Source organism: Mesocricetus auratus, unplaced genomic scaffold (assembly GCF_017639785.1).
Source record: "Mesocricetus auratus isolate SY011 unplaced genomic scaffold, BCM_Maur_2.0 Super-Scaffold_4256, whole genome shotgun sequence".
Classification (NCBI taxonomy): domain Eukaryota; kingdom Metazoa; phylum Chordata; class Mammalia; order Rodentia; family Cricetidae; genus Mesocricetus; species Mesocricetus auratus.
The window spans coordinates 46451652-46476189 of record NW_024429182.1 but is presented as its reverse complement, the minus strand read 5'-3'; the positions used below and the strand labels follow the sequence as shown (position 1 = coordinate 46476189).

General features: G+C 37.9%; 2 protein-coding genes across 2 annotated transcripts; both read left to right on the top strand.

The window, feature by feature from the left end:
• Positions 1-9288: 9288 nt before the first annotated feature.
• LOC101838697 (olfactory receptor 5B12-like) lies at positions 9289-10245 on the top strand. The gene has a single exon (XM_005063245.3). The coding sequence runs from the start codon at positions 9292-9294 to the stop codon at positions 10243-10245; it is 954 nt and encodes a 317-aa protein (XP_005063302.2). The 5' UTR covers positions 9289-9291.
• Positions 10246-17950: 7705 nt separating this feature from the next.
• On the top strand, positions 17951-21052 carry LOC101838435 (olfactory receptor 5B2-like). Its single transcript, XM_013110693.1, has 2 exons — positions 17951-17987; positions 20145-21052. The coding sequence occupies exons 1-2, from the start codon at positions 17951-17953 to the stop codon at positions 21050-21052; spliced, it is 945 nt and encodes a 314-aa protein (XP_012966147.1).
• Positions 21053-24538: the final 3486 nt, after the last annotated feature.

The window sequence follows — 24538 nt, the reverse complement described above, 5'->3', positions numbered from 1 at the left end:
ATTGTCTTCGGTGTTTTTGATTCTAGCCATTCTGATAGGATTAAGATGGTATCTCAGAGTTGTTTTGATTTGCATTTCCCTGATGGCTAAGGATGTTGAGCACTTTCTTAAGTGTCTCTTGGCCATTTTAGCCTCCTCTACTGAGAATTCTCTATTTAGCTCTGTACCCCACCTTTCTAGTGGATCCTTTGGTGTTTTGGAGACTTGTTTCCTGAGTTCTTTATAAATTTTGGAGATTAGCCCTCTGTCAGATGTAGGGTTAGTGAATATCTTTTCCCATTCTGTGGCCTGCCTTTTTGTCTTTTTGACTGTGTCCTTTGCCTTACAGAAGCTTTTTAGTTTCAGGAGGTCCCATTTGTTAATTGTCGATCTCAGTGCCTGTGCCACTGGTGTTATGTTTAGGAAGTGGTGTCCTGTACCAACTCGTTGAAGAGTATCTCCCACTTTCTCTTCTAAAAGTTTCAGTGTGGCTGGATGTATGTTGAGATCTTTGATCCATTTGGACTTAAGTTTTGTACAAGGCGATAAACATGGATCTATCTGCAGTCTTCTGCATACCAGTACCCAGTTATGCCAGCACCATTTGTTGAAGATGCTTTCTTTTTTCCACTGTAGAGTTTTAGCTTCTTTGTCAAAAATCAGGTGTTCATAGGTGTGTGGGTTAAAATTAGGGCTTTCGATTCGGTTCCATTGGTCTACATGCCTATTTTTGTGCCAATACCAAGCTGTTTTCAGGACTATAGCTCTATAATAGAGCTTGAAGTCAGGTATGGTGATGCCTCCTGAAGTTCCTTTATTGTATAGGGATGTTTTGGCTATCCTGGGCCTTTTGTTTTTCCATATAAAGTTGATTAATGTTCTTTCCAGGTCCTTGAAGAATTGTGATGGAATTTTGATAGGGATTGCATTGAATCTATAGACTGCTTTTGGCAAGATTGCCATTTTTATTATGTTGATCCTACCAATCCAAGAGCATGGGAGATCTTTCCATTTTCTGGTATCTTCTTTGATTTCTTTCATCAAAGACACAAAGTTCTTGATATACAGGTCTTTCACTTCCTTGGTTAACATTATCCCCAGATATTTGATACTGTTTTTGGCTATTGTGAAAGGTGATGTTTCTCTGATTTCTTTCTCAGTCACTTCATCCTCTGTATATAATAGGGCCACTGATTTTTTTGAGTTTACCTTGTATCCTGCCACATTGCTGAAGGTGTTTATCAGCTCTAGGAGTAACCTTGCGGAGTTTTTTGGGTCACTTATGTAAACTATCATATCATCTGCAAAAAGTGAAAGTTTGACTTCTTCTTTTCCTATTTGTATCCCCTTTATCTCCTTTTGTTGTCTTATTGCTGTAGCTAGAACTTCAAGTACAATATTGAAGCGATATGGAGAGAGTGGACAGCCTTGTCTTGTTCCTGATTTTAGAGGAATTGCTTTGAGTTTCTCTCCATTTAGTTTGATGTTAGCTGTTGGTTTACTGTATATTGCTTTTATTATATTCAGGTACGTTCCTGTTATCCCTGATCTCTCTAGGACCTTTATCATGAAGGGGTGCTGGATTTTGTCAAAGGCTTTTTCAGCATCTAGTGAGATGATCATGTGGTTTTTCTTTCGCAGATTGTTAATATGGTGGATTACATTGATAGATTTTCTAATGTTGAACCATCCCTGCATTCCTGGAATGAAGCCTACTTGATCATGGTGGATGATTTTTCTGATGTGTTCTTGAATCCAGTTTGCAAGTATTTTATTGAGTATTTTCGCATCAATGTTCATGAGGGAAATTGGTCTATAGTTCTCTTTCTTAGTTGTGTCTTTGTGTGGCTTGGGTATCAAGGTAATTGTAGCCTCGTAGAAAGATTTTGGCAGTGAGCCTTCTGCTTCTATTGTGTGGAATACTTTGACAAGTATTGGAATGAGCTCTTCTTTGAATTTCTGGTAGAATTCTGCACTGAAGCCATCTGGGCCTGGGCTTTTTTTATTTGTGAGACTTTTGATGACTGCTTCTATTTCATTAGGGGTTATAGGTCTGTTTAGATTATTTATCTGTTCTTGATTTAGTTTTGGCAAGTGGTATCTATCCAGGAAATTGTCCATTTCCTTTAAATTTTCAAATTTTGTGGAGTACAGATTTTCAAAGTATGCCCTGATGATTCTCTTGATTTCCTCAGAGTCCAGTTGTTATGTCCCCTTTTTCATCCCTGATTTTGTTAATTAGCATGTTCTCTCTCTGTCTTTTGGTTAGTTTGGACAGAGGTTTGTCTATTTTGTTGATTTTCTCAAAGAACCAACTCTTTGTTTCATTGATTCTTCTCAGTGTTTTCCTGGTTTCTACTTGATTGATTTCAGCCCTCAATTTGATTATTTCCTGGCGTCTGCTCCTCCTGGGGGGAGTTTGCTTCTTTTTGTTCTAAAACATTCAGCTGTGCTATTAATTCTCTAGTATGACTGTTCACCAGTTTTTTTCACGTAAGCACTTAGTGCTATAAACTTTCCTCTTAGCACTGCTTTCAAAGTGTCCCATAAGTTTGTGTATGTTGTGTCTTCATTTTCATTGAAATCGAGGAAGTCTTTAATTTCTTTTTTTATTTGTTCCTTTACCCAGGGATGGTGCAATTGTGCATTGTTCAATATCCATGAGTTTGTAGGGTTTCTGCGATTTGTGTTATTGTTGAATTCTAATGTTAATGCATGGTGGTCTGATAAGATGCAGGGGGTTATTCCAATTTTTTTGTATCTGTGGAGATTTGCTATGTTTCCTATTATGTGGTCAATTTTAGAGAAGGTTCCATGTGGTGCCGAGAAGAAGGTATATCCCTTTGTATTTGGGTGGAATGTGAACCTTCTCTAAAATTGACCACATAATAGGAAACATAGCAAATCTCCACAGATATCTTGAACTCTCACATACTTATTTCATTGATATCTTGAGAATGCATTCAACAGAGGGCTAAAAAGAGGCTTTCTAAACCTGTATCTCACACCTCACTACTGTTTCTATCTTCTATAGGACAACCATCTTCATTTACTTACAGTCAACTCCAGTAACTCCATGGTCAGATACAAAATGGCATCTATGTTCTACACCATGATCATCCTCATTTTGTACATTCTGGTCTTTAGCCCTGGAAACAAAGAGGTCAAGAATGCATTCAAGAAGGCTGCTGGAAATGTACTGTCTTCACTAGGCTTAGTCAATTAACTAAGGTTTTTCAAGCCATGCAAATTTCATTGGAACTGTCTTTTGTATGAATATTTTCATTTGTATTATTTCTCATCTGTTATTTGTGTATGAAACCTTGTTTTGCATTTTTTGTCTTTTTTTTGAGACAGGGTTTCTCTGTATTGTTTTGGAGGCTGTGCTGGAACTCACTCTGTAGACCAGGCTGGCCTCGAACTCACAGAGATCTGCCTGCCTCTAACTCCTGAGTGCTGGGATTAAAGGCATGTGCCACCACTGCCTGCTCATTTTTCATTTTTGAGACTATAACTTAGAGTAAACTGTGATAGTCTTGTCAGAAACAAGATTTAATTAAGTTCTAAATCTAAATTATAATTGCATATATATATATATATATATATATCCAGCATTGCATACTACTCCATAGATTTGGTATGAAGTTAAAATATGAACATATTTTACCATGCTCCCTTCCTGTATGTATATTCTATGTCCACTCTCTAAGACACTGCCTTTCCCATTTAGTAGATCATATCTCTTATACAATGCTATTCCTCTCTTTATTATTCCTCATCCTTTATCCCAATCTGGTATCTTTTTTCAATCCTGATTTTTGTATGTACTAAGGATATGTGTTCACATTTGAATATTTGAACATAGAAGCCTCCAATGATTGATTATATTTTATATTTGTCATTCTGGGCGTGAGTTAACTCATTAAACATTATGGTTTCTAGCTGTGAAGTTTTCCTTTTCCTAGCACCATTTTTAGTATTTGGTTTTTGCTTTTTATATAACTAATTGACACAGGAAAAGACACTGAATAGTATACTAATATCATAGACAAATCTAACAATGAATGTCATCTCTTGAAACTAAACAGACTGCTCAAAAGATGAAATGCAAAGAGTCAAGAAACAATTATAGAAGTGTTCAACATACTCAGTATCAGGGAAATCCAAATTAAATCTATTTTGAGACTTCATCTTTGAACAGAAAATTGGCCAAGATCAATAAAACAAATGACAGTAAATGTTGGGGTTGTGGGAAATAAAACAGGAACACTTACTCATTTGGAGCTAGACACTTATACAGCTCTTTTGGAAATCAGTGTGGTGCTATGTCATGAAGTTGAGGATAGTCAAACCTCAAGCCACAACCATATCATATTTGGATATTTACTTCAGAGATATTTGCTTGCCCATGTTCACTACTCTTGGATATTTTTTATTTTAATTTTAAATAGTTTGTTTTACATGTCAATCCCAGTTCACTCTCCCTCCCCTCCTCCCGCACTCCCCTTCCACCCTCCCTCCCACCCTATTGCCAAATCCTTCCACCTAGGGGATGTCTAGAGTCTATCATTTTACTCTTGGTAGGGTCAAGGCACTCCCCTAAGAGTCCAGGCTGAGAGAGCATCTCTCTTTGTGCTATAGGCACATGAAGACAGATTGTATACCAGGGATAGACATTGATCCACAGCTCAGAGCCCCATAGGTTGTCCAGGCCTTCTCACTGACACTCACATTTGGGGGGTCCAGATCAGTCCCATTCTGGCCTCCCCACTGTCGGTCTGGGGTCCAAGAGCACTCCCCTGTTCAGATCAGCTGTCTCTGCTGGTTTTGCCAGCCCATTCTTTGCCAATTTGCTCATCATTCCTCTCTCTCTGTCACTGGGTTCCTTGGGTTCAGTTCAGTGCTTAGTTGTGTGTTTGCCTCTGCTTCCATCAGTCCCAGGATGAAGGCTCCCGGATAGTTATAGACATCAAGTTCATTATCAGGAATGGGCATTCGAGGTGGTCCCTCGATAGTTATAGACATCAAGTTCATTATCAGGAATGGGCATTCGAGGTGGTCCCTCCACTATTGCTTAGCTGGCCAATTGGTGTTATACCTTTAGATCACTGGAGGTCACTCTGGTGCCTGGTCTGTCTTCGATCCTATGATTCCCTCTTCCCCCTATTCTACCCCCACCCCCTCAACTTCCTGTTCCCCCATGACCAACTCCCTTCCTCTTTACCCCCTCTATTCTTCCCAGGTCCCACTACCCCCCCGGCCCTGTTCCCCATCCATTCAGAGGATCTTGTCTCCATCCTCTTCTCTTGGGTACTATGCATATATGCATATCTTTTAGGTTCTTTCCTGTTTCCCAGACTCTCTATCTGTGGAAGTGCAGACTGGCACTATCCTGATCCATATCTAAAATCCATATATGAGTGAGTACATACCATGTTTGTCTTTTTTATTTTGCAGGTGTCAATGAACTAATAAATGGACAATAAAAATGTAGCACATTTAAACACAAGAATATAGTTCAGTTGCTATGAGAAATAGCATTAGGAAATTTACTTGGAAATCATTCTGAGTGAATTAACACAAAACTAAAAGAATATTCTAAAATATGTGAATCTTACATTTTATGAGTTCAATATGGAAACCCTAAGTATCATAAGATATTTCCAAGGCTACTTGCTATTCTCCACATTTTCTGATGGCAAAGTTTACATAATTTGGAGGTACCCATCTGGTTCATCCTCTCCATGGTCAGGGAAGCCCATGGAATAGGAGTGGGAAATATTGTAGGAGTCAGAGGACATGGAGAATATGGCTTACTGAATAAACTAATCAGAATCATATGCGCTTACAGAGACTGAAGTGGCAAGCAGAGAGCCTTGCAGAAGTATGTACACAGCTTCTAACTATATGTTATGGAGGTTAGCTTGGTGGTATTCTAAGACCCTTAACCATGAAAATTGGGCTCCCAGGGTCATATGCAAATAACCGAGGCTACTGATAAGAGGTAAGTTGCTCTCCACAAAATGATACAAACCTCCATTGCTGAAAAAACATCTAAACGATTTATTTAGCATGTAAAAATGACCTGACGTTAACATAGAACACCCTCTATCTTTTCTAGTTGTTATTGGGATTTAAAATTCCATCTTCAACTTAATTTTAGTCTTAGTCACTTTTTCTGTCTTCAGACTGAATTACTTTGTAGAGTCTTGAATTATCTTCTTTATTTAGATCAGCTTTCTGCTTTTGCTATTATTTCTCAGGTTACTATTCTACTTAAGTTATTTCTCCGTAGATTCATTTACATATTTTTGTGTCTTTCCATAGATGTGCTGAATTCCTTAATGAAGTTTAAGGTTTTTCTTGTGTTCTGCATCCTGGGGGTCATGTAGGAAATTTCTATTGGTAATTATTTTTACATATATAATAGATATGTAGAAAATACTGGCCTTAACTTTTATGTTGTTGGTACTTTTACAGTGATACATTGGCATGTGGATTTCTTTATTTAGCTCTACTTCTGATATGGTAAGAGCATATTAGGATAGATTGTAGGATTTTTGACCAGGTTGAGCCTCTATCTATCTTTCTATCTATCTATCTGTCTGTCTGTCTGTCTGTCTGTCTGTCTGTCTGTCTATCTATCTATCTATGGTGTAGGAGGTATTAGGCTAGACATTATGTGGAGGGGAACTTAGGCTCAAGTTTTTTGAGAATGTCTGAATAGGTAAGTCAAGGAGAGACAACAAACTAGTCTTTCTATAAGGAAGTGAGCAATTTGGTGTGTAGATTGGCTGGATGAAGTCCCGAATTTACCTGCAAGAGGATGCAGATAGAATGGGTTCTAGTGCTGGTAGAAGCCTAGATTTTGTCCGCAGTGTAGATTTGGTTGAACAGAATGTATAGTGGCATTATTTGTAGACCCAGACTAGATCTAGAGTGTTACAGAAATAATCTCACTGGGAATGTTGGTAGCAAACTAATGGATAGGCCCTGGAGAATAATGTGGGATGCCTTAAATTTTAATGAATAAGAAAAACATATATCTAAATGATGGTCATTGCATTAAGAAAAATGAGTTTCTTCTTTACAAAGCTTAAAATGAAAGAATAAAATATCCTGGGACCATCTCTTAACTTTTGAGAAAATATGATATCACAACACTTGTATAAATTGTTGAAGATGTTTAAGAAGAAATTTTAATGAGGCTTTCAAGTTTTTTGTTTGCTTGTTTGTTTCCTTTTCTTCAACCTGGTTATGGAATAACTGTGATAAATGGAGGCTCTTCTCTTTACTCTGCTTCCATTCCCCAATGTCCTCATAAGTGATATTAAAAAAAAGTGAAAGCACTATCTTCTGTTGCCATTAGCAAGATCAGGCTGAAAAACCACTGTAGGTTGATAAGTCTCAAGAGATACTGCTTACATGCACTGCTGCTCGTGAGATACATGTACAGCTTGCTTTTTCTGCTGTGATATTGGTAATACTACAAGACCACATTCTATTCCATGGAAAAGTAGAACAGTAAGATGGTTGTCTAGATATGGATATTCGGTCAATACTCTGGACATGAAATATTTCACACCTCTGCATTTTACTCATATTGGTCTTCTCATAGCAAGACAGTAAGTACTAAAATTATTTGAGTATAGGTAGTCTTAACTATATATGCTATTAAAATACCCAGGCATTTTTGTTTCTTAAGTGCAAAAAAAGTGAAGTTAATGTTGAGAGAAGTGAAGAACCAGGGCCACAGCCCAATTATTACTAATAATATTCTCACTCTTTCCCCGGTGTTCTTTTCTTCTTTTAAATTTTTTATTACTTTAATTTTAAATAGCTTGCTTCACATGTCAATCCCAGTTTTCACTACTATTGTGTTCAAGAGTAGTCAGATAAGGTTTTTTAGATTTTGGAGTTATGGCTTCATTCCAGAAGGAGATTATGCTCTAATTTACTAATATTTATAATTTTATACAGGATTAAAAGTCCACTGAATAGTTCATTTTTAATTTCAGAAGATTGCATGAATTCCAAACTCAATTTAAGAATATCAATTGCTAGGTGCACTTTCCTATGAGCATCAATCTCTAGACATTAATATCATGAGCTGAACATTCTGAAGAAATGGAGAAAAGATGAGCAAGGGCATGGAAGGTAAGGACTATGACTTGAATGGTTTTGAAATGTTAATATTTTCGTGACTTTTGTACCTTGGAAGAACTTACATGTTCCTTGTAATGTTAATGCACATATATTCTATGAAAATGATGATTTTCACCCTGGTCATTTAATGAATATGATTATAACATATGTATAACATCTGATATAAAATGATATCAATGCAAACGGATGGATGTGCCCAAGATTCCCAAGTTGGAAGTTGCTCTCAAGTTAAGAGGCAGGCTCATATTTAACCATTGCCAGATAGTCAATAGTCATATGATACAATATGCAAATAGTACAAGAGGATACACTGTGAAATAATCATGTTTGAGGTTGCAGATTATGTAGTGAAAGGAAAAGAAACACTTCATTGAGTTTTACTCTATTCTCCATCAAACACAAATATAACATCTTCTGTGATGGTAATAGAAAGTAACTTTCTCTGTGCAAAATAGGACCATTACATTTAAAGAAAGAAGTTAAAATTATTTCCACTTTTTGAAAAAATTATGTATTTAGATTTCCACGTATGGCCAAATTTCTAAACTTCACAAGGAATATGCCCCATATATCAAGCAGTTATTATTCAGTCCAAGATTTAAAAAGTAAGGAAAAACCTTATCAAATTAGACATAAAACTGAGCAGTACCATAAATCAGTGCACAGACACAGCTAGGCCATTGAACATGGTACAAGTATCAGACATGACAAATTCATTAGATATTCTCTGGTGCTAAAATGCATTAATTACATTTTCTACTTTGTTAATGCTTCAGAGTAAGACATTTACATACCTTTCAGACAGGTGTGTTTGTAAATTACTGGAAATAACAAGCCCTTTTTGGTTTGCTGAACTAAGTGTTATTATTTACTAGGAAAATGAAATAAGCTATAGGGACCCCTATTGGAGGCAAAGAAGTGAAAATTTCCATATGCTTCCATTGGCACACCACTCCCAGATAGAGGCTTCATTTACCAACTTTCTACCCATAACTCAACGCAAGTTCTTTCACACTAGACAGGGGGCTGCCATCTGAGTATGAGAACTGGATTATACTTAAGATCTCATGTTGAGGTCCAAATAGAACATGTTTTTCATTTCTTCTTTTCATCCTAGGAACCTGTCATAATTCCCAAATAGCACTGATGCAGAATATTTCAGAAGTGATGGAATTTATTCTGCTGGGGTTAACAGATGCCCCAGAGCTCCAGGTCCCTTTGTTTGTCATCTTCACTTTCGTTTATTTGATCACACTGATTGGGAATCTTGGAATGCTGGTGTTGATTCTGCTGGATGCACGACTCCATACTCCCATGTACTTTTTTCTCAGTAATCTCTCCTTTGTGGACTGTGTTTACTCTTCAGCTGTCACTCCCAAGGTAATAGAAGGGTTTCTCATAGGAAATAGGATCATATCCTACAATGCATGTGCTGCCCAGATGTTCTTCTTTGCAGCCTTTGCTACTATTGAAAGTTTCATCCTGGCATCAATGGCCTTTGACCGTCATGCAGCAGTGTGCAAACCCTTGCATTACTCGACCATTATGACATCTACAATGTATACTCTGCTTGTTACTGGTTCTTACATAGGTGGAATCTTGCAATCCTCCATCCATGTGTCCCTCACTTTCCAACTTTCCTTTTGTCATTCCAAAAATGTGGTGAATCACTTTTTCTGTGATATTCCCCCTCTACTTGCTCTTTCTTGTTCTGGTATCTACACAAATGAAATTGTGCTGTTTATGTTAGCAGCATTCAATGTCACTTTTACTTTACTGGTTATCTTTACCTCTTACCTATTTATTTTTGTTGCAATTCTGAGGATGCGATCTGCTGAGGGTCGGAAGAAGGCCATTTCTACCTGTGCATCACACCTCACCACTGTTTCCATTTTCTATGGCACAATTATCTTCATGTACTTACAGCCTAGCGCCAGTCACTCTATGGACACAGACAAAATGGCATCTGTATTCTACACCATGGTCATCCCCATGCTGAACCCTCTTGTTTACAGCCTCAGGAACAAAGAAGTCAAGATTGCATTCAAGAAGGTTTCTGGAAAAGCATTATCTTCATTGGGATTAGTGAATTTACTGTAAAGTTTTGTAAATGATGTGAAACTTCAAGTTATGTTGTCTATATATATTTGAAATGTATTTATTCCATGATTTTAATTTGTCTGTATGTACAATAGATAAGGCCTCTTACATTCATTCTTTTGGATTGTATGAACAGATAATTTTGGATAATTTATTATAGAAATTAGGCACTTCAATTTTGAAATTAAATATTGTCCAATATACTATAATACCTAATACTGAAATTGTGTGTGTGAACTACTGTTGTATATTTGTGTCCTCTGGATTGCAAAATTGGTTCCTTGAGAAAGGTGGGAGCTTAAAAGTCTCTTAAATAAAAGTTGTAGCTCAGATGTTTCCCAAAATTTACAAGATTCAAAATGTCATTGAAACATACCAGGCTTTAGATCTCAGAAAGTTGCAGGACTGCAAAGATTGGTTCACAGAACTACAACAGTAAACTGTTGATATCTAAGGAGTCTCTCAAACCATACTTTTTGAACGTTGTTTATTGGGTTCTAGTAATTCATTTTCCCCCTGAGTGATCAGTCATGTTGCCTGAACTATATAATGATGCTTTTCTGTTAGATATATACATGTTCCTGTAGGCAGCTCCCTACCCATAATCATGTAAATCAAAACCAGAAATACCTTCTTTGGTACCAAAATATAGACTTGCACTGAATTGTTTATCTAGTCTACCGTTAGTGACATCTTTGGGTTTTTATAGGGATGTATTTACATCTCAGGATAGTAACTGAAGAACTACTTAATGACAAATCATGAATAGGTATATAACCAGATCCAGAGATAGCAGAATTATAGTTTCAAATATATTTTAAAGTTTTACTAGGTTTTTTGAATGTTCCACTCAATGTTTTGTTTTATTTACTCCTCTCTTTCTCAACTTCTTCCCCTTCCTCACACATCAATCTTTATGCAAATTGTGTTCTTCATTTAAGACCAATTTTATCAAGTAATCTTTGAGGTGTGGGCTTGGAGCATACAATTTTTCTTTTCCAGTAGTTATCAGTTGGCAATACCTTACTATCTAGTGGCAGAATTGTGTGCCAAAGTCTCCTCTGATGTTTCCAGTTTGGTTATTGAATTTTTCAATATTATCTTTACTTTAACCTTAGTTTGATTCAATAGTCCTATCCTTTTATTAGTATAAGTTTTCAAGTCTCATATTGTCTTTGGCATTTTACTCAGGCATATGCTTGTATTCTCTTGAGCACCATACAGGTAGCTATTGCTATTCATGTTAAGTCCACTGAGCTGCTTATTCATGTCTTCTCCAAACACCTTGAATCTTTTGATAAGTTTAGTATTATTTTTTGAGGTCTATGTTGTAGGGTGTATTCAGGTTATTTACCCTGGAATACAATTCTTTAGGACATTGAATTTTAGGAAAGATATACAATTTTGGCCATACATATTCTGTGTGTGTGTGTGTGTGTGTGTGTGTGTGTGTGTGTGTGTGTTTTATAAGGACCTCTGAGCATATTGACTTCTTTGCTGGCTCTGTGTCTGACATGAGATTCCAGGCTGCCTTTGGTTGTATGGCCTAGGCAAGACCTGTGGTTGGTATTAGCATGAGCAGAAGACATTCCAGGGATTCATCAAGTTTTTTGTAGTCATAGAGATATGTTACCAGGGCTAAGCCTGGAGTTTGGATATAGTGCAGGTGATATGGGTTAAGGAGACTCATTAGCTTATACAGGACATATAGTATCTGTCCAAGGCTTAGAGGTTGAATGCTGCTTAAGCAACTAGAATGGAAGAAGTAAGAGGAAAGGGGAACAGAAGCACATGTGTGGTTATAATTTCTCTGGAAACCAGTGGTGCTGATATGAAGTGAGTTTCAATGGCATGGCAAGAGTCTGAAAGAAGGGGACACTCCTGGCAAATGGCCTCCAAACTACGGGTGGCTGCATTGGAAGAGAATGGAGGGAGGACAATGTTGCCCACCTGGGTATTCCCTATTTCTTCTTTTTTAAAGCATTTTTAAAAATTTATTTTAGAAGCACTCTTATTTACATATCCATACCCCTATTCCCTTGTCCTCCCACCCTCCATGCTTCCCACCCACTCCCTAACACACCCCCACCCACTCCCCAGGGATAGTGAGGCCTTCCACGGATCATTAATGTACATCACATCATTTGGGAGAGGGCCCAGGCCCTTCTTCCTTTATATGGGCTACAATAGTATTCCTCCATAGGGGAAGGGCTCCTAATGTCCATTTGTGATCTAGGGATAAACACTGGCTTCACTGTTAGAGGTCCCATAGACTTCCCTGATCTCCTAGCTGGCACCAACATTCCGATGGTTTGGTTTGGTCCAATGCTGATTGCACAACTTTACGACTAGGGTCTCCATGCTTTCATTAGGTCAAGTCAGCTGTTTCTGTGGGGTTTTCCAGCACTGTTTTGGCTCCTTTGCTCATCTCTCCTCCATCTCCACAAATGGATTCAGGGTTTTATGGCTCAGTGTTTAGCTGTGTGTGCATGTCTCTGCCTCAATCAGCTCTAGGAATGGTAACCAAGGTAATCATCAATCTCATTGTAGGGGAATGGCATCAAAGGCAGCCTCTCCACCACTGCCTATATTCTTAGTTGGGATTATCCCTGTGGATCCCCTAACATTTCCCCTGTGCCAGACCATTCTCCAAACCTGTACTGGGTCCTTCTAGCAAGGCATCTCTCTTATTGCCCTTCTCTATTCCTCTCCGGTTTCAGCCCTCCTGTTCTCTTCTCCTCCATCCCTTCTCCCCCTCCCCTTCCCACCACCCTCCTCTCTCTCGCCATGCTCCCAACTTGCTCAGGGGTTATTGTCTGCCTCCCCTTCTTTGTGGGACCATGTGTTCTTCCTTTGGGGTCTTCCTTGTTTCCTAGCTCCTCAGGCCGTATGGATTATAGGATGAGAATACTTGGCTCTATGTCTAAAATTCATATATGACTGAGAACATGTTGGGGAAGTCCTGTTATTTGCCTGTTATTTGTCCATAAAGCACTGTTGAGCCAATAGGAATCTAGATAGGTGGGACTAGGAGTCCAGGAGGACTCTGGGAAGGAGAAACACAAGGAGTCGACATGTAACCACCATGGGGTAGGAAGCCCGGAACTATTCTCCAGTAAGAGAAATACTTAGATTAACAATTATGGGATAAATACTTAAGTCAGAGCTAGCCAGTAAGAAACAGCTTCATAACTAATATAGCCTCCTGTGTGTTTATTTGAGACTGATGCGGCTCTAGAACCAGGCTTGTGGGAAGGCTTTACTCAAGAAAAAAGCTTCTTTTTACAGTGTATATGCCCAGGAAAGGAATTACTGGATCTTGAAGTAGACTGATTCCCATTTTCCTGAAAAACCTCTATACTGATTTCCAAAGTGGTTTTACAAGTTTGCACTCCCACCAGGAAGGAGGAGTGTTCCTCTTTCTTTCCCTTCTCTACAGCATAGATTATCAGTGTATTTTTGATTTTAGCCATTCTGGTCTGTGTAAGATGGTATCTCAGAGTTGTTTTGAGCTACATTTCCCTGAGGAGGAAGTACAGTAATGGGAATATCAAGCAGAGAGATGGAGCGAAGATGGGAATGAAGGAAGGAATATGAGGAGGGACAGTGAAAATTGAGGGACTTTTGAGGGCTAATATAATGGAAACTTTCCAAAATATATAAATATATGAAGGCAATATAAGTGACATCACCAAATAAGAGGGGAGTCAGAGCCTCAACTTGATATCTCTTGTCACCAAATTGAGATTCAATAGCAGGAATGGGTTGCATCTAATTGGGTTGTTGGTCAAGGGGGTCTCGTCAGTTTTCCCAAATAGCCAGGGCAGTTGACAAGGACACATGTTTACAAACACACCTGTCTGAAAGGTAAATGTCTTAATCTGAAGCATTAACAAAGTAGGAAATGTAACAAGTCTGAGTTATCAGCTGAGCATTTGTAATTAATATAAGCTTCTGTGTAGCTACTTGGAACTGTCCATGGTAAAAAAATACATATATCTACACTATTGAGATTTTTTCTGTTTATAACTGTACCCTATTTTCCCACATGATATTAATTGTGTCTCTTTTCTGTGATGCATCACTTTCATTCTGTACATACTCCTTTGGACACTAAAGCTACTTTTTAATTTTTTTGTATCTTATAATGGCTTGACTTTTCACTTAAATTTGATTGGTATTCTGTCTTGGTTTAGAAATATCAGTTGGCATTTATGCAATTCAGTCATTTAAAGACGAGACCATTTCATTTTTTTCTGTAGAAATGCTTGACATTAGGCTCATTATAATAAAAGATTGCTGTTGTAAGATGTAAGGCACATACTTTTAGTCTCAGATTTTGGTTGGATGAGTTAGGATGGTGGCAAGGTCAATACCAGTCTGAGCAAATTTTTGTCTAGTTAATACTAATGTTAACTGTCAAAATTTTACATTATAATCATCATTTTGTGATTTCATATTGATTTTTCTTTTTATATTACAGGTTGTTTGTTGTGTACCATGACTTTTTTCACTTATATTTACCTGGGTAGAATTAAAACTTGTGAAGTATTGGCTAGATTCTATAATTTTATTACCTTAATTATTAATTTATTGTCACCTGGCCTAGAGAATTTGTTAAACACATTTGGGCCTTTGTAGTGTTCTATCTAGGTATCTGCCTTACCATACAGAAAATACTGCCACATTAGAGATAGGCAGACATCCTCCAATCTATTGAGGGATTGATTTAACAAACAAGCAAAGGAAAGATGATCTTGGCATATCCATTGCCCTCTGTTTTGAAGCAATGGTTTTATGGGTACTCAGGCCTTCAGACTTGCATTGGAAATCACCTTTTTGACTGAGTTATTATTGCTGTTGTTGTTGTTTTGAGGTTTGAATTGTTCTGGAAGTGCACCATTGGCTCTCTGAGGCCCCAACTTCAACATTATAAGTCCTGGGAATTCTTGTTCTCCAGAGTCTCATACCACATTCCTCACAGTACACTTCCTATATATCTTGGTGTATTCTACTGATTCTGTTAATCTGGAGAAAGTTTATTTTATACCATGCATCCACCCATACAACAGGTGGGTTTGAGGTCTCATGATATTTGATATTTTCACATTGGTATACTATTTTTGTTCTTGTTCATCTCATATTTAGGCAGTCATGGTAAGACTTTACAAGTGTAGCTTCTGATTTTAAAGAGAAAAAAATCACTTACTACTACTAATGTGTTACAAACATACTACAAAGAAGATCACTTTGGTTAAGAGAAACAGTGATTATATATATACATATATATAATTTTTAAATTTATATATAATTTTATATATAATTTTTAAATTTAAATATAAATTAGAAACAAGGTTGCTTCACATGTCAATTCGAGGTCCTTCTCCGTTTCCCTCCCCTCCTTCCGTGCCCTCCCACCAACCCCCCCAATATCACCTCATTTCCCCAGGAAGTGTGAGGCCCTCCATGGGGGTGTCCATAGTCTGTCATTTCATCCAGGGCAGGGCCTAGACCCTCCCCCAAGAGTTCATGGTGAAAGTGCATCTCTCATTGTTGGATGGGAGTCCAAAGTCCATTTGTATACCAGGGATAAATACTGATCTACTACCCAAGGCTCAATAGATTACCTAGGCCTCCTCACTGACACCCACATTCAGGGGGTCTTGATCAGTCCCATGCTGGATTCCTAGGCATCAGTCTGGCATTCAAGAGCTAACCCTTGTCAGGTCAGCTTGAGAAACAGTGATTTTTTAAATAACTCCAAAAGAAAACTTTGGGTGTTCCCACATTGACAGGTAATGTCAAAATTACATAGAAAAATAATTTCTCCTGGTTTACACAGTGGTTATTGCACACACACATACACACACACACATTTATGTATATTTGTTAAATGCTGATAAATCTATAAAAGAAATTTAAAATGATGAAATTCAAAGATGAAAACTGTGGTGCTAAGACAATAAGAGTTTTATTAAAATCCAATTAGAAGGAAAGAAAATGTGCTATAAAACCATGTGACAAAGCTAAAAGTCCTGGGTGGGTATCTAGCCTTTAGACTCTAAAGATTTTTATTTTTCTCATTAAACTTAATAATTGTAGCCACTTCCCTCTAAGCATCTATTCCCTCACATCCTCATAAGGATGCTCCACAAAATTTCAAAACTTCTTGATGTCTCTATTAAAGTTATGATAAATGGCCAATAGGGGATTACATTCCTCCAGAGATCTCCACTCTCCTACCCCTATTCTCCTGAGACTTTGTGGAGCTCAAAAAATACTGGCAAAAGCACAAGACAGGATTCTGATGTACAGCAGAGTTTGTACAGGCAGGAAATCAAAGCATTCCTTACAACAGTTTCCTAGATGTGGATACCAAGACAATTTTCTGGGCATGAAGATTTTCATGCTCCATTCCCTTTGTACACTAGTCTGTTCCTAGAACAGTAGTGTGTATTAAAATATGTAGTGGTAGCAATTTAGAATTTTAAAGGGGACAAAATTAAACCATTTTTCCAAGTTACAAAATAGAAAATAATGGCACAACTTCAATAGCCATATTGTAGACACACTGTAAGTTATTTTCTCCTTTCTGCTTCATTGCTTTTTTCACCATATCACACTGTTTTATGTTGTTCATATTTTGATGCTCAGGATCTGAGAATTCCTTTTTAGAGGCTGATAATATGATGGAAAAACTAAAATAAATTACAAAGGTGGAACCTATGAGATGGGGAATAATCACATTCAGTTTGGCTATCTTCATATATTTTCTCCTTCCTTGAGTAAGAATGATGTTCACTGCTGTGAGTTAGTGTGTCCCAACATCCATAGTCAGAGGCTTCTCTTGGCTGGAGGGTCCTTCATACAGTAACCAGTAGCAAGTATCTGTCATCAGAGCTACAGTGGAGGTAAGTAAACCAGATATGGTATGTGATATGCCTTGCTGAAGAGCACCAGGTCTCTATGGAAGTATGAAAGTAATTTTCTCCTCTGTTCTCCCAAAACACAAATCAAACATTGTTTATGGTGAATAAGTAAAAGCATCAATCTCTGTGAAAAATGTGGCATAGAGAAAAAGTAGGTATACATTTGTTCAACAGTTTTGAGTTCATTTTGTTCTGCTGAAATATATGAAGATAACATGCAATATCCCATAAGTGCTAATATTTAAAGCTAAGAAGAGCCAACTAAGATTTCTAATTAATTAGAAAGAAAAGCTGGGTGTGTCTAGATCAGACTCCAAGGTCATTGTATACCTTTAAGGTGATGAGGGAAATATCAGACATGTAATATCCATTTTGTATGCAGAGACACAAAATCCATATGTTCCTCAAAGTGTTTGCTGCTGTTTAGTGTTTCAATTATCTATTTTATACAAAATACGTATATTACAGCTAATAATAATGAATATCATATGATTTAGTGAAGTATAAAACACTTTATTTAATGGAAAAGCAATTGAACCCAACAGATATATTAACCATCTGTGGAAGCAAAGAAGTTCAATGCCAATCTTTATTGCTTCCATATGAGCAAACTGCCCAAAGTTCCCCCAGAATGAAGTTCACCATCTTCTAAACAGTGTCCGTCACTGGAATAATAAAATAAAAAATACCTTTGTCATAGTTTAGATTTGTTGTGATATTTAAATAGTGCATAATCTTATTTGTCCTAGGAACTGATCTTTGCCAGAATGACATTGATGGAGAATATTTCAGAGTTTACTGAATTCATTCTTTTTTTTTTTTTTCGTTAGTTTTTTTTTAATTTTAAATAGCTTGTTTTACATGTCAATCCCAGTTCCCTCTCCCTCCCCTCCTCCCGCACTCCCCTTCCACCCTCCCTCCCACCCTATTGCCACATACTTCCACATAGGGGATGTCTAGAGTCTATCATTTTACTCTTGGTAGGGTCAAGGCACTCCCCTAAGAGTCCAGGCTGAGAGAGCATCTCTCTTTGTGCTATAGGCACATGAAGACAGATTGTATACCAGGAATAGACACTGATCCACAGCTCAGAGCCCCATAGGTTGTCCAGGCCTTCTCACTGACACTCACATTTGGGGGGTCCAGATCAGTCCCATTCTGGCCTCCCCACTGTCGGTCTGGGGTCTATGAGCACTCCCCTGTTCAGATCAGCTGTCTCTGTTGGTTTTGCCAGCCCATTCTTTGCCAATTTGCTCATCATTCCTCTCTCTCTGTCACTGGGTTCCTTGGGTTCAGTTCAGTGCTTAGATGTGTGTTTGCCTCTGCTTCCATCAGTCCCAGGATGAAGGCTCCCGGATAGTTATAGACATCAAGTTCATTATCAGGAATGGGCATTCGAGGTGGTCCTTCCACTATTGCTTAGCTTGCCAATTGATGTTATACCTTTAGATCACTCGAGGTCACTCTGGTGCCTGATCTGTCTTCGATCCTATGATTCCCTCTTCCCCCTATTCTACCCCCACCCCCTCAACTTCCTGTTCCCCCATGACTAACTCCCTTCCTCTTTACCCCCTCTATTCTTCCCAGGTCCCACTACCCCCCTCGCCGTGTTCCCCATCCATTCAGAGGATCTTGTCTCCATCCTCTTCTCTTGGGTACTATGTATATATGCATATCTTTTAGGTTCTTTCCTGTTTCCCAGACTCTCTATCTGTGGAAGTGCAGACTGGCACTATCCTGATCCATATCTAAAATCCATATATGAGTGAGTACATACCATGTTTGTCTTTTTGCGACTGGGTTACCTCACTCAGGATGGTTTCTTCCAGTGCTATCCATTTCCCTGCGAATTTCAAGATTCCATTGTTTTTTTCTGCTGAGTAATACTCCATTGTGTAAATGTACCACATTTTCTCTATCCACTCTTCAGTTGAGGGGCATCTAGGTTGCTTCCAGGTTCTGGCTATTACAAACAATGCTGCTATGAACATAGTGGAGCAGATGCCCTTGTTGTATGAACCTGCCTCATTTGGATAAATGCCTAAGAGTGGAATTGCTGGGTCTAGTGGTAGATTAATTCCCATTTTCCTGAGGAATCTCCATACTGATTTCCAAAGAGGCTGTATGAGTTGGCATTCCCACCAGCAGTGGAGGAGTGTTCCTCTCTCTCCACATCCCCTCCAGCATAAATTGTCTTAGGTGTTTTTGATTCTAGCCATTCTGACAGGATTAAGATGGTATCTCAGAGTTGTTTTGATTTGCATTTCCCTGATGGCTAAGGATGTTGAGCACTTTCTTAAGTGTCTCTTGGCCATTTTAGCCTCCTCTACTGAGAATTCTCTATTTAGCTCTGTACCCCACCTTTCAAGTGGATCCTTTGGTGTTTTGGAGACTTGTTTCTTGAGTTCTTTGTAAATTTTGGAGATTAGCCCTCTGTCAGATGTAGGGTTAGTGAATATCTTTTCCCATTCTGTGGCCTGCCTTTTTGTCTTTTTGATTGTGTCCTTTGCCTTACAGAAGCTTTTTAGTTTCAGAAGGTCCCATTTGTTAATTGTTGATCTCAGTGCCTGTGCCACTGGTGTCAAGCTCTATTATAGAGCTATAGTCCTGAAAACAGCTTGGTATTGGCACAAAAATAGGCAGGTAGACCAATGGAACCGAATCGAAAGCCCTAATTTTAACCCACACACCTATGAACACCTGATTTTTGACAAAGAAGCTAAAACTGTACAGTGGAAAAAAGAAAGCATCTTCAACAAATGGTGCTGGCATAACTGGGTAGTGGTATGCAGAAGACTGCAGATAGATCCATGTTTATCGCCTTGTACAAAACTTAAGTCCAAATGGATCAAAGATCTCAACATACATCCAGCCACACTGAAACTTTTAGAAGAGAAAGTGGGAGATACTCTTCAACGAGTTGGTACAGGAGACCACTTCCTAAACATAACACCACTGAATTCATTCTTGTAGGGTTAACAGATGCCCCAGAACTGCAAATCCCTTTGTCTATTTTCTTCACTCTCATTTATTTGATCACATTGGTTGGGAATCTTGGGATGATCATGTTGATTGTGCTGGACTCCCGACTACACACTCCCATGTACTTTTTCCTCAGTAACCTCTCCCTGGTGGACTGTGTTTATGCCTCAGCAGTTGCTCCAAAGGTAATGGTTGGGTTTCTCACGGGAAATAAGATTATATCCTACAATGCATGTGCTGCCCAGATGTTCTTCTTTGTAGCCTTTGGTGCTATTGAAAGCTTGATTCTGGCCTCAATGGCCTATGACCGTCATGCAGCAGTGTGCAAACTGCTGCATTATACTACCACTATGACAAGCACCACCTGTGCCCTAATTGTCACCTGCTGTTATATGTGTGGAATCTTGCAATCTTCCATCCATGTGGGCCTTGCATTTCGTCTTTCCTTCTGTCATTCCAATGTGATTAACCACTTTTTCTGTGACATTCCTCCACTACTTAACATTTCTTGTTCTGATACTTACACAAATGAGATTACACTCCTTATCTTGGCTACACTGGACATTGCTTTCACTCTTGTGGTCATCTTGAACACTTACCTGCTTATTTTCATCACTATCCTGAAGATGCATTCAGCTGAAGCACAGAGGAAGGCCTTCTCTACCTGTTCTTCTCACTTCATTACTGTATCCATTTTCTTTGGGTCACTAATGTTCATGTACTTACAGCCTAGAACCCAACATGCCATGGACACAGACAAAATAGCATCTGTATTTTACACTATGGTCATCCCTATGTTAAACCCTGTGGTCTACAGCCTGAGGAACAAAGATGTCAAAAACGCATTCTGGAAAGTTGTTAGAAAAATAAAGTCCTCACTGAATTTAGTCAATTAATTCTGTTGTATTTTTCAAGCATCTGAAACTTGGACCTATATTTTTTAAAAATAATTTACTTGTAATTATTTTTGTCTGTGATCTCTTTAAGTATTTTTAAAAAGAAGAATTATGTCTTCATTTACTGGTAATATGACTAAAAATTTATAGTAAATTTGGAGTGAATCTTGTAAGAAATAAGATGTCAATTTATGCTATTAAATCAATACAATAACGCTAGAAAATTAACATGCAATATTGCTTCATCAATTGACATAGAGTAGTTCATAGGCCAACTTCATGTGGTCATGAAATGATTATATTTTAATTTATTTTTATTATCATTATTAATTACTATTGTTTGTTTATAGAGTATAATTACATAATTTCCCTTTTCTCTTCTTTCCAAATCATGTCATATACTTTTTTTTTTTTTTGGTTTTTCGAGACAGGGTTTCTCTGTGGCTTTTGGAGGCTGTCCTGGAACTCGCTTGGTAGTCCAGGCTGGTCTCGAACTCACAGAGATCCGCCTGCCTCTGCCTCCCGAGTGCTGGGATTAAAGGCGTGCGCCACCAACGCCCGGCCATGTCATATACTTTTATTTACTCTCCTTATGGTCTCATTCATCATTATTAAAGTGCAAAATAAATCCATAATATTAACTGATATAAATAAATTGTTTTCTGGTATTAGGCTTATGAAGCATCATCTTGAGATTTTGTCATGCAGAATCTGAAGACCTCACTCCACATAACACAATTTCACATGGTTGCAGTGATACAGTAATTTTGAATGTCGATGTTAAAACAATTTGAGTGATGGAGTTTCCACAATGAGGGAAATAATATTGTTTAATCTAATTAATATTGAATTGCATAAGCCAAATACAGACTACAGTCAACAAAAGTTAATTTACAAGATCATTTTAGTGTACTTCATAACTTATGTAATTCTAAGTAACAAAATATGAATCCTCTGACTATTTAAGTAGTATTTTTCTTAACATATTTGTGAAATGATAAAAGGTTAAGGGCACAAAAAACAAATAAAACATTACTTCTAAAACATCTATTCTTTCCATGCATTCTAGATAGTAACCACATCTCTTGCATATTTTGTAAGGAAATGTTTTCCATTACTGTGTTTCATAGTTTTTTCCATAAATATCTTACTGAATCTAGACAATGGGAAGTTTATAAATGGATTACTCATGGGAACAGAACCCATAAGGATGAAAATTACAATGAGGTACTCCCTTCACTACTAAGTTATACTTTGAGTTATATAAAGATATCAAACACAAGAACATTAGTAATTGGATGTTCTTTTTGGTGGCCTGAGAGGGAATGATTAATAAGGGAGTTCCATACCAGAGTTGATATGGAGGAACATTAATTATGATCACTAGAACTAATACCCAGAGGGAATAATGCATTCCTGATAGTAATGGGTCTCTATTAGCTCTCTTTTCATCTACCAAGCTTGTTTTTTACAGGAATTATTAAATGAATATTCAACAAAGAGTTAAAATTAAGTAACAAATAATTATGTGATTGGTTAATAAGTATACAAGGGATTAAATGAGTGTTTGATGAGAGGAAGCATAACTAAAACCTGATGAATGAGTAAACACCAAGTTGGATTCCATGTTGGTGATCACAGAACTCTGGGACTGATTATTCTATGCTCATAAAGAAGGGAAATCTAATATTATTGGACAATATCTTTTCTTCATGTACATCACTGAACTTTAAATTGTGTACTTTTTCACGTTTCATTAATTTTACCCCGAACATGTCACTAAACATATCTTATATATTGAATACGGAAACTTCACATACTTAAGAACATTGGAAAAACAATGGATTGGAGTTAAACCAACAATGACACTAAACATCAAGATGCTTGCTACTCAAGGGAAAATCTCTAATGATGAAAATGTATGACAGGGATGCATAACATAGTTGAACCCATTGCCTGATGGACAGAATGTAACTAGAGGTGAGATCAACTGGCATCCATGTAGGGGATTCAGGTCTAGTTCTACATACTGACAAAGAATATTTTCATTTTTCAAAGAAAACCACAGAAAAGGTATTGTAAGCCTTGTAAAAAATAGTTTATTAGTGCCAGTCTGAACTTCCACAGATAGAGAGTCTGGGAAACAGGAAAGAACCTAAAAGATATGGATATATGCATAGTACCCAAGAGAAGAGGATGGAGACAAGATCCTCTGAATGGATGGGGAACACGGCGAGGGGTGGGGGGGAGTGGGACCTGGGAAGAATAGAGGGGGTAAAGAGGAAGGGAGTTGGTCATGGGGGAACAGGAAGTTGAGGGGGTGGGGGTAGAATAGGGGGAAGAGGGAATCATAGGATCGAAGACAGATCAGGCACCAGAGTGACCTCGAGTGATCTAAAGGTATAACATCAATTGGCAAGCTAAGCAATAGTGGAAGGACCACCTCGAATGCCCATTCCTGATAATGAACTTGATGTCTATAACCATCCGGGAGCCTTCATCGTGTGACTGATGGATGCAGAGGCAAACACACAACTAATCACTGAACTGAACCCAAGGAACCCAGTGACAGAGAGAGAGGAGTGATGAGCAAATTGGCAAAGAATGGGCTGGCAAAACCAGCAGAGACAGCTGATCTGAACAGGGGAGTGCTCTTGGACCCCAGACCGACAGTGGGGAGGCCAGAATGGGACTGATCTGGACCCCCCAAATGTGAGTGTCAGTGAGAAGGCCTGGGCAACCTATGGGGCCCTGAGCTGTGGATCAGTGTCTATCCCTAGTATACAAACTGTCTTCATGTGCCTATAGCACAAAGAGAGATGCTCTCTCAGCCTGGACTCTTAGGGGAGTGCCTGGACCCTACCAAGAGTAAAATGACAGACTCTAGATATCCCCTATGTGGAAGGATTTGGCAATAGGGTGGGAGGGAGGGGGGAAGGGGGGTGTGGGAAGAGGGGAGGGAGAGGGAACTGGGATTGACATGTAAAACAAGCTATTTAAAATTAAAATAAAAAATGATAAAAAAATTTTAAAAAATAAAAAATAAATAAATAAATAAATAAAAAAAATAGTTTATTAGTACCCAGTGCTTTCTCTATGGAATCCACACAAGAAAGAAAATATCAAGAAAACATCAATGGCTGCTTTATAGTCATAACAAAATTACATCATTTCTTCTTCAATATAAAATCTCTTTAAATTATATTAACACAGTAGTTAATACAAAAACTTTTACAAACAGGAAGCAATAGAAATATTTACTTTTTATAGTTGTCCTGACATCTAATGGGATGGGATATCTGAAGAATTAAGCACAATGTTTGTTCTACTGCATGGAAAAAAATTTAAAACGTTTGTTTTACAATTAGTAAACAACAACAGAGAATTGGTTCACGCTGTATCTTTGCCTGTCAACTCCAAGACAAACATTGTAGTATTTTATCTGTATATTCATGTTGCTGAGCTTTCCATCAGGGATTTACAGAT